The following is a 7,552-nucleotide window of genomic DNA, read 5'->3' on the forward strand; positions in this document are numbered from 1 at the left end:
GTGTATTGTCAGTATAGAGTCTTTGGTTGCTTGTTAGAAAGGCTTTTTCCCAAGGACATTTGGATCTGTCTTCCTCATTGCTTTTACAAAGTGAAGTCTGCCTTTTCTTGCATGGGTTGAAAATGATAGGCACCTTGAAATGGCACGTTTGTTCCGCATACCTTGCCCGCCTCCTTGTGCTGAAACAGATTGGGGTTGCCAGGCTAGGCTTAGGCATGGGTCTGGCACTTGCCAACCATGTGACACTGGGGACACGGGAGAGGGAAGGCAACAGGGAGATGGAGAAAGTGGACAGTTTGGGGAGCTCCATAGACCAGGCCCCTCATTGGGTGGGGGCTGTGCTGTGGTTAGAATGCTGAGACCCTGCCATCTCCAAGTGTCCTGGTGATCTGAGAACAGCACGGGGCTCCAGACCTTTCTCTCAAACCATGGTGAAGACTCTTCAGCTCCTCTACTGGCCTGGCAGGGGGTGAACAGGCCAAGGCAACACTGAGACACTTCCTCTGCCAGCCTGCGATGTGGCTCTGAGCAGTCTGCACTTCAATGAATATCTCCCAGCAGGAAAGACCTCCCTCACTAGCCTGTAATTAAAGCAACACAGAGATGATAAACCACAAAAGGTTTGATTGACATAGCTAGAGACTTCACACTTCAAAGGTCTTTATTTTAAAAAGGATACTATAAATATAGAAAGCAAGCCACAGCTGAAGATATTTGCAACTTATTTCACTGACAAAGGATCAATATCTATTACATACCACATAGAAGGATAAAGGATTCTTTATCCTTACAAATCAATAAGAAAAGAGGACAGCCCAGAAGAGAAAGACTGAACTGCCAAAAAAAAAAAAATGAAATGATGCCCAATCCTACTAATAATGAGGGATCTGCAAATGGCATCCAAGGGGTATGATATGATTGCGAATATAGGCTGGCTGGGCCCGGAGACAGTAACAACAATGACAACAATAATAATAATAATAGTAGACTGGGCAAGACAAACCCCCTCACATGATTATAAATAACCTCCAAGAATGACCCAAAGGCTGGAGTAGGGATGTGAAGTCCTGTCCTGCTCTCCTCTCCAGGAATACTCTTCTTTCTCTCTCTCTTTTTTTTTTTTTTTTGAGGTTTTCTTTCTTACAAAAAAGAACAAAATCTGAAGCCACCATAATAAAAATATAATATTTGAGAAAGTTGTGAGACAGATACATGAATGTTATTGTTTGAACTGCATGCTTGCTTGAAATATTTCACAATTTTTATAAAGTGAATAAATGATGAAAAACTAGTGAAACTGTGACATTAAAAATAAGGTCAGAGCTGGAACAGGACTCCAAGTTGAGGAAGCAATTGCGTGGGTCACAGGCCTGGATGACGGCAGTACAGGCGTCACCTCCCCGTCCCAGTGCCCACTCACCACCGTTATTCCCTAGGTTGTTCATGACCGTGGGAGGGGCCTTCCTCCTGCCCTGAGTTCCCAGCCCACATTCCAACCACCATACTGACTTTGGTGACAGGCCATAAAGACTGAGGCTTAGATTTTTGGTATTAAGAAAGTGTGTAGCTTTCAAATTAGCCAAGTCCTGATGTTAATAACAATATTCATTATTCATTGTAAATGTAGATACTGGGAAATGTCATGAGCTGAGTTCTTACCATCTGTTACAAGCTGTGTTTTGGTAACAGGACTTTCATTTAAATATCCCAAGTTTTGGCTTTTTCTTCAATTCTTATGTTTATATTTATATATATATATATACACACAAATATATTTTTTAATTCACTGTGAAAGAAAACCAGTACGTGGGCGCAAATGGTGCAATCCCGCCCCCTCCACCCTGTGACGCGCCTGGGGCGCCCCAGCTTTTTCCTGGGATAGCGATGGAGACCCCAGGTGCATCAGCTTCTCCCTTGTTGCTCCCCGCCGCGTCCAGGTCCCTGAGGAAGCTCGAGGTGGGAGAGGCTGGGGCTGCGACGAGCAAGCAGCGGGTCCTGGACGAGGAAGAGTATATCGAGGGCCTCCAGACAGTCATCCAAAGGGATTTCTTTCCTGATGTGGAGAAGCTCCAGGCACAGAAGGAGTACCTGGAAGCCGAGGAGAATGGAGACTTGGAACAGATGCGTCAGATTGCCATCAAATTTGGCTCTGCCTTGGGCAAGATGTCCCGGGAGCCCCCGCCGCCCTATGTGACTCCAGCCACGTTTGAAACCCCTGAGGTGCATACAGGCACTGGAGTGGTGGGCAGCAAGCCCAGGCCCCACGGCCGAGGCCCGGAGGATGGAGAGGCGGGAGAGGAGGAGGAGAAGGAGCCACTGCCCAGCCTAGATGTCTTCCTGAGCCACTACACGAGTGAGGACAATGCCTCCTTCCAGGAGATCATGGAGGTGGCCAAGGAGAGGAGCCGGGCACGCCATGCTTGGCTCTACCAGGCTGAGGAGGAGTTTGAGAAGAGGCAGAAAGATAATCTTGAACTCCCGTCAGCAGAGCACCAGGCCATCGAGAGCAGCCAGGCTGGTGTGGAGACCTGGAAGTACAAGGCCAAGAATTCCCTCATGTACTATCCAGAGGGTGTCCCTGATGAGGAGCAGCTGTTTAAGAAGCCCCGGCAGGTGGTGCATAAGAACACACGCTTCCTTAGGGACCCCTTCAGCCAAGCCCTGAGCAGGTGCCAGCTCCAGCAGGCAGCCGCCCTCAGTGCCCAGCACAAACAGGGCAAGGTGGGCCCCGATGGCAAGAAGCTGATACCCCAGGAGTCCCCTCGAGTGGGTGGATTTGGATTTGTTGCCACTCCTTCTCCTGCCCCTGGTGTGAACGAGTCCCCAGTGATGACCTGGGGGGAGGTTGAGAACACACCGTTGAGAGTTGAAGGGTCAGAAACTCCCTACGTGGACAGGACACCGGGCCCAGCTTTCAAGATCCTGGAGCCGGGCCGCAGGGAGCGGCTGGGGCTGAAGATGGCCAGCGAGGCTGCCGCCAAGAACCGGGCCAAGAAGCAGGAAGCCTTGCGGAGAGTGACGGAGAATCTGGCCAGCCTCACTCCCAAAGGCCTGAAACCAGCCATGTCCCCAGCCCTACAGCGCCTCGTGAGCAGGACGGCCAGCAAGTACACAGACCGAGCCCTGCGGGCCAGCTACACACCATCCCCAGCACGCTCCACCCACCTCAAGACCCCGGCCAGTGGGCTACAGACCCCCACAAGCACACCAGCGCCTGGCTCTGCCACACGCACCCCTCTCACGCAGGATCCGGCCTCCATCACGGACAACCTGCTGCAGCTCCCTGCCCGGTGCAAAGCCTCAGACTTCTTTTAGAGCCAGGCCTGGGCTGGGCCCATAGACGCTTCATGGAGCCTGCAGGGCAGCTGTACACCCAGCAGAGGACTCCAGCCTTCTCGGGGCCCAGGCCTGGGCCAAAGCTGTTGACTACGCCAGGAACCACTGGAGAAAGGGGCTGTGCTGGGGCCAGGCTGGCACAGGACCCACATGCCCACGCCACATCCCAGGGCCTTGCCAAGCTGTTTGCTGTTTAATCAGCACCTTGAAGTGTCATTAAAGAACACCTGGTACAGTCTGGGGGTTGCCTCTCCATCCTGCTCCCCATACAAGCCCTAGCCTTGCCCTGGGGCCTACATTGTGTCTCAGGACCGCAGGGCTTGAAGTGAGGGGCCCCCCAGGTGAGGAAGCTGCAGGTGGGGTGGCTGTGGGGGCACTGGATGACTCTGGCATCGCTTTCTGCAGCACCCGGAACCTGTGTTCTGAGCTGAGCTCACATCCTCCTGTGCTTTCTGCTCCTCTGGGGGGATGTGAAGGAGAAATGGAGCCTTTGGAAGTTGTACTCTCAGGTTCACCTGCAGTTCTGGGCCCAGGTCTGCAGCCTCCACTCTGGGCTTGCCCGCTGTGAGGTGCACTGGTTATAGGACTGTGTAGGGGCTGCATATCAGGTGATCTCAGCCGCCACCTTCTCCCAGCACCTGGCTTCCAGCTCATGGGGTGGGACTGTCCCGTTCACCTCTCTGCTGTAGGAACTGCCCATCTTTTGCTGCTAGCCCTGGCCTCACCTTGTCTCTCCCACCAACAGGAGCTCCCAGATAACAGTAATGTGGGCCCCAGGCTCCATACAGAACTGGCAGGTCCTCTGTGCACTGCGGGCACACTTGCCCACTGACCAAGGATATGGGTGTCTGACCCCTAGGAGTCTGGTGGCCTGACGGTCCTGTGCCTGCTTTCTGCAGAGGTAGAGGGGCCAAGCTGGGCCCAACACCAAGGTCTGGCCCCCAGACCTCAAGTGGAGGTCACAGATTGTGCACTCAGGGTGGGGGTCTCACCGCTCAGGGACACACCTGGCCTCTGCTCACACTGGCATCTTTCTTGCTTTGAGTGTGCCCAGCCTGTGCTAGGCGATCTTCTGTGGTCCTCTTTCCTAAGTGCTGAAGTTCTCTGGAGGCTGGTGCAGGGCCTGATGTCTGCCATCTGCCTGGGGCCACTGCTAACCTGTGTTCCTCGATAGTGAGTTCCTGCAAGTTCCTGGGGTGGTTGAGCTCCAGATGTGCCCTGGGACCTGCAGGTGGAAGTAGGGTTGCTGGACAGGTAGGATGGGACTCTTAACGGGTGGGGGATGTGGGGCTTTTGGTGCTTTATCCCATAAGAAAGGGTGCACGTTGTCCTAGGGGAGTCCCCAGGAAGTGGGGAGGGAGGGGAGAGGAGCTCTGTCTAGGTGCTGACCACCTCGGGCACTTGGCCAGCAAGTGAGCTGCATGCTTTGGGAGCAATGGGTGACACAGCAGGAAGCACAAAAGACAGGCCAGTGCACCATCACCAAGGGCTGCTGAGCAGCTTGCAGAGCCACTGGGTGGGGAGGGCACACTGGGAGGTCTCAGCTGGGGCTGCCCCTGGAGGACAGGGCAGGGAACTTGAGGGCTGAGGACAGAAATCTCAAATGACTCTGAGAAATAGAGGAAGAGGAGGATGCTGAGCGAGGGGCTCTGAGGGAGTGGGAGTAGGTTAGAGTGGGCTGAACTGCAGGAGGCCAGGGGGAGTCGTGGACCCCTGGAGCTGGCCAGCCCCAGGGCATTGGGGAGGAGGCCAGGTCAGAGGGAGACAGTGTGGGCCTGGCAGGTGGACCCTGGCAGAGGCCCTCTCGTCCCCCACAAGGCGAGGCCACACCAGGAGTCTGCCTGTACCTGAGCACCTGTCCTGTGCTCCTAGGCCAGAGACTACTGTGTGTCAGGTGGGGCGGTTGGCTGAGTCCCAGAGAAAAGCACTCCTCACTGGGCACTCTGGATGCTTGTACACACCCTGTGGTTTATTTGGTGGTCAGTAAAGAACGTCTTTGCTACTAAGTGGAAGAACGCTAATGGAACGTCATCAAAATAGTGGTTTAATTGACAAATTTTACTTGCACCTGTGCCTTCTTCAGATCCTACCTGCCTACTTAGTTAATGTGAAGGCCGACTGCGCCATGCCCCGCCACCACGACCCCACCACGACCCCACCACACACGACAGGGCCATCGTCATGCTAGGTGCTTGCTTTCCCCACCTCAGCTCCGGAGATGTGATGGTCTTTGGCCCTGGAGGTCTCGCCCAGCCTGTCCTCCATCCTGTCCTCGTTCTCGGGCACCACCAGCAGCCAGTGCTGGGTTTTGGCTCCAAGCTTGTGGTCGGGCCGGTGGTCGGGCTGGTGGTCGGGCCTCAAGCCTGGCTTGGTGTCCAGTTTGCACTCGGCGCGGTACTTGCCCTCTCCCTCCCTCTTGAAGGAGGCAGAAGACATGGCTTTGGGCTTGGGGGGCTGCAGCCACGAGTGGCTGAGGATCTCATCGATGTGGAGCCGCTGGCTGATGTCAGGCTGCAGCATGTGGTAGATGAGGTCCTTGCACTCGCAGGTCAGGTTCTTGGAGCGTGGGAAGTCCACACGGTGCTCCTTCTGGATACGCAGCATCTTCCTGATGTCGGAGTCGTCATAGGGCATGGAGCCGCAGACCATGATGTAGAGGATCACACCCAGGCTCCAGATGTCGTACACCTTGGGCTGGTAGGGGATGCCCTGCAGCACCTCGGGGGCTGCATATGCCGCCGACCCACAGAAGGTCTTGCTGAGGATGATGCGCCCATTGCTGTCCCGCAGGCAGCGCTTGGAGAAGCCGAAGTCAGACAGCTTGATGTTGAAGTCCTTGTCGAGGAGAAGGTTCTCGCACTTGAGGTCCCGGTGGACGATGTCCAGGTCGTGGCAGTACTTGATGGCCAAGGAGAGCTGTCGGAACATCTTGCGCGCCATGTCCTCATGCAGGGCTCCCCGGCACTTGATGAACTCGAGGAGGTCGCCCTGGACGCCGAGCTCCATGATGATGTAGATGCGCCCATCAGAGGTCTCAAAGATCTCGTAGGTCTTGATGATGGAGCCGTGGTTGACAGTTGCCAGGATGTCCATCTCCCGAGGAAGGAATCTCTCCACAAAGTCAGTGGGTGCTTTCTTGCGGTCGATGATCTTGACAGCCACATTGAACTTGAGGCGCTCAGAGTAGGCAGATTTGACTTTTGCGTAGGAACCCTTGCCAAGATTGATGCCTACAATGTAACCCTTCTTCCTTAGGACTGTGGCATCGTCCATGGTGCCAGGAGCGACTGGCGCCGCTGCCGTCTACATCCCCCCGTCACGTGGGCCAGCAGGCATTGTCCTCATTTACACTACCGGGAGGTGTCTGGCTCGGCTGGGCTGGGCTTCAACTCAGGGGTGGAACACTCAGCATTGTCTCTGGGTGACTTCAGCGAATGAACTCATAAAGCCAAGGAGTGGGGGCGGGGACTGGGCTGAGGGGGAACAGGGTTCCTGGAACCATGGAAGCCAGGCTGGTCTGACAGGAGCGCCTGCTCACCACCTGCTGGAAGGAAGCCTGTCCCCAGATAGGACTGTGGTAACCCTGCTGCTGCTGCTTGCATTGGTTTCCCTGTCACACAAGTCAGGTGGGAGGGGAGGCGGCCCATGTCCAGCCTGTTTCCATCACCTGGCTGTGGGGACCAACCCTGCATTGGTCTTTGTCTCATTAGGGTGGGTTTCCTGCAGCTTCTTTAGGCTATGAAAAAAAGCCCCCCCTGGACTGTGTCCTTGGTGTGGCAGGACAGTTCTCCCTGACAGTCACCCAGACAGGCCTGCATAGCACCCCAGTTAGACAGACAGATTTCCATAGCACTGCCTTAACATTGAGCACATAGTTAAATCTAGGGAAATTAGCGCCCAGACATTGAAGCTAGAAATGAAACATATGGTCAGTAGGAGCCTTGCATGGGCTTCTCTCTTGCTGGAGCCAGCCAAAATAATAGGAACGGTTTTACATTCCTAGTGCCAGGACCCATCTCGGGTCGACAAAATCTGAAGACAAGTCAAGGTAACAGGCAGCTGTTTGAATAGATTCATTGAATAGTCTAAGGCAGCTCTCTGGACCAAGCTGTAAAGGAGATAAAATCAAAATAATCACACCCGTACCACAGTAGACAGGCCTTGAAGGCACTGGGCCCCTTTTAATCAGACTTAGCAAACATTTTTTTTTGCCTCT

The 7,552-nt window shown here is 54.5% G+C and overlaps 1 protein-coding gene and 1 pseudogene across 2 annotated transcripts; one reads left to right on the forward strand and one right to left on the reverse strand.

Moving 5' to 3' along the window:
• The first annotated feature begins 1,816 nt into the window (after positions 1-1,816).
• Positions 1,817-4,093, forward strand: LOC105503371 (annotated as a pseudogene). Its single transcript, XR_001000468.1, has one exon. The product of XR_001000468.1 is annotated as a protein DGCR14 pseudogene (transcript).
• A 1,427-nt stretch (positions 4,094-5,520) lies between these two features.
• Positions 5,521-6,743, reverse strand: LOC105503372 (testis-specific serine/threonine-protein kinase 2-like). Its single transcript, XM_011930256.1, has one exon. The coding sequence runs from the start codon at positions 6,607-6,609 to the stop codon at positions 5,521-5,523; it is 1,089 nt and encodes a 362-aa protein (XP_011785646.1). The 5' UTR covers positions 6,610-6,743.
• Positions 6,744-7,552: the final 809 nt, after the last annotated feature.

The sequence above is a fragment of the Colobus angolensis genome, unplaced genomic scaffold (assembly GCF_000951035.1).
Source record: "Colobus angolensis palliatus isolate OR3802 unplaced genomic scaffold, Cang.pa_1.0 Scaffold85, whole genome shotgun sequence".
NCBI classification, from domain to species: domain Eukaryota; kingdom Metazoa; phylum Chordata; class Mammalia; order Primates; family Cercopithecidae; genus Colobus; species Colobus angolensis.

Bases quoted from the DNA above. Each gene is read 5' to 3' on its own strand.
- LOC105503372 (XM_011930256.1), bottom strand. From the start codon at position 6,609: ATGGACGATGCCACAGTCCTAAGGAAGAAGGGTTACATTGTAGGCATC.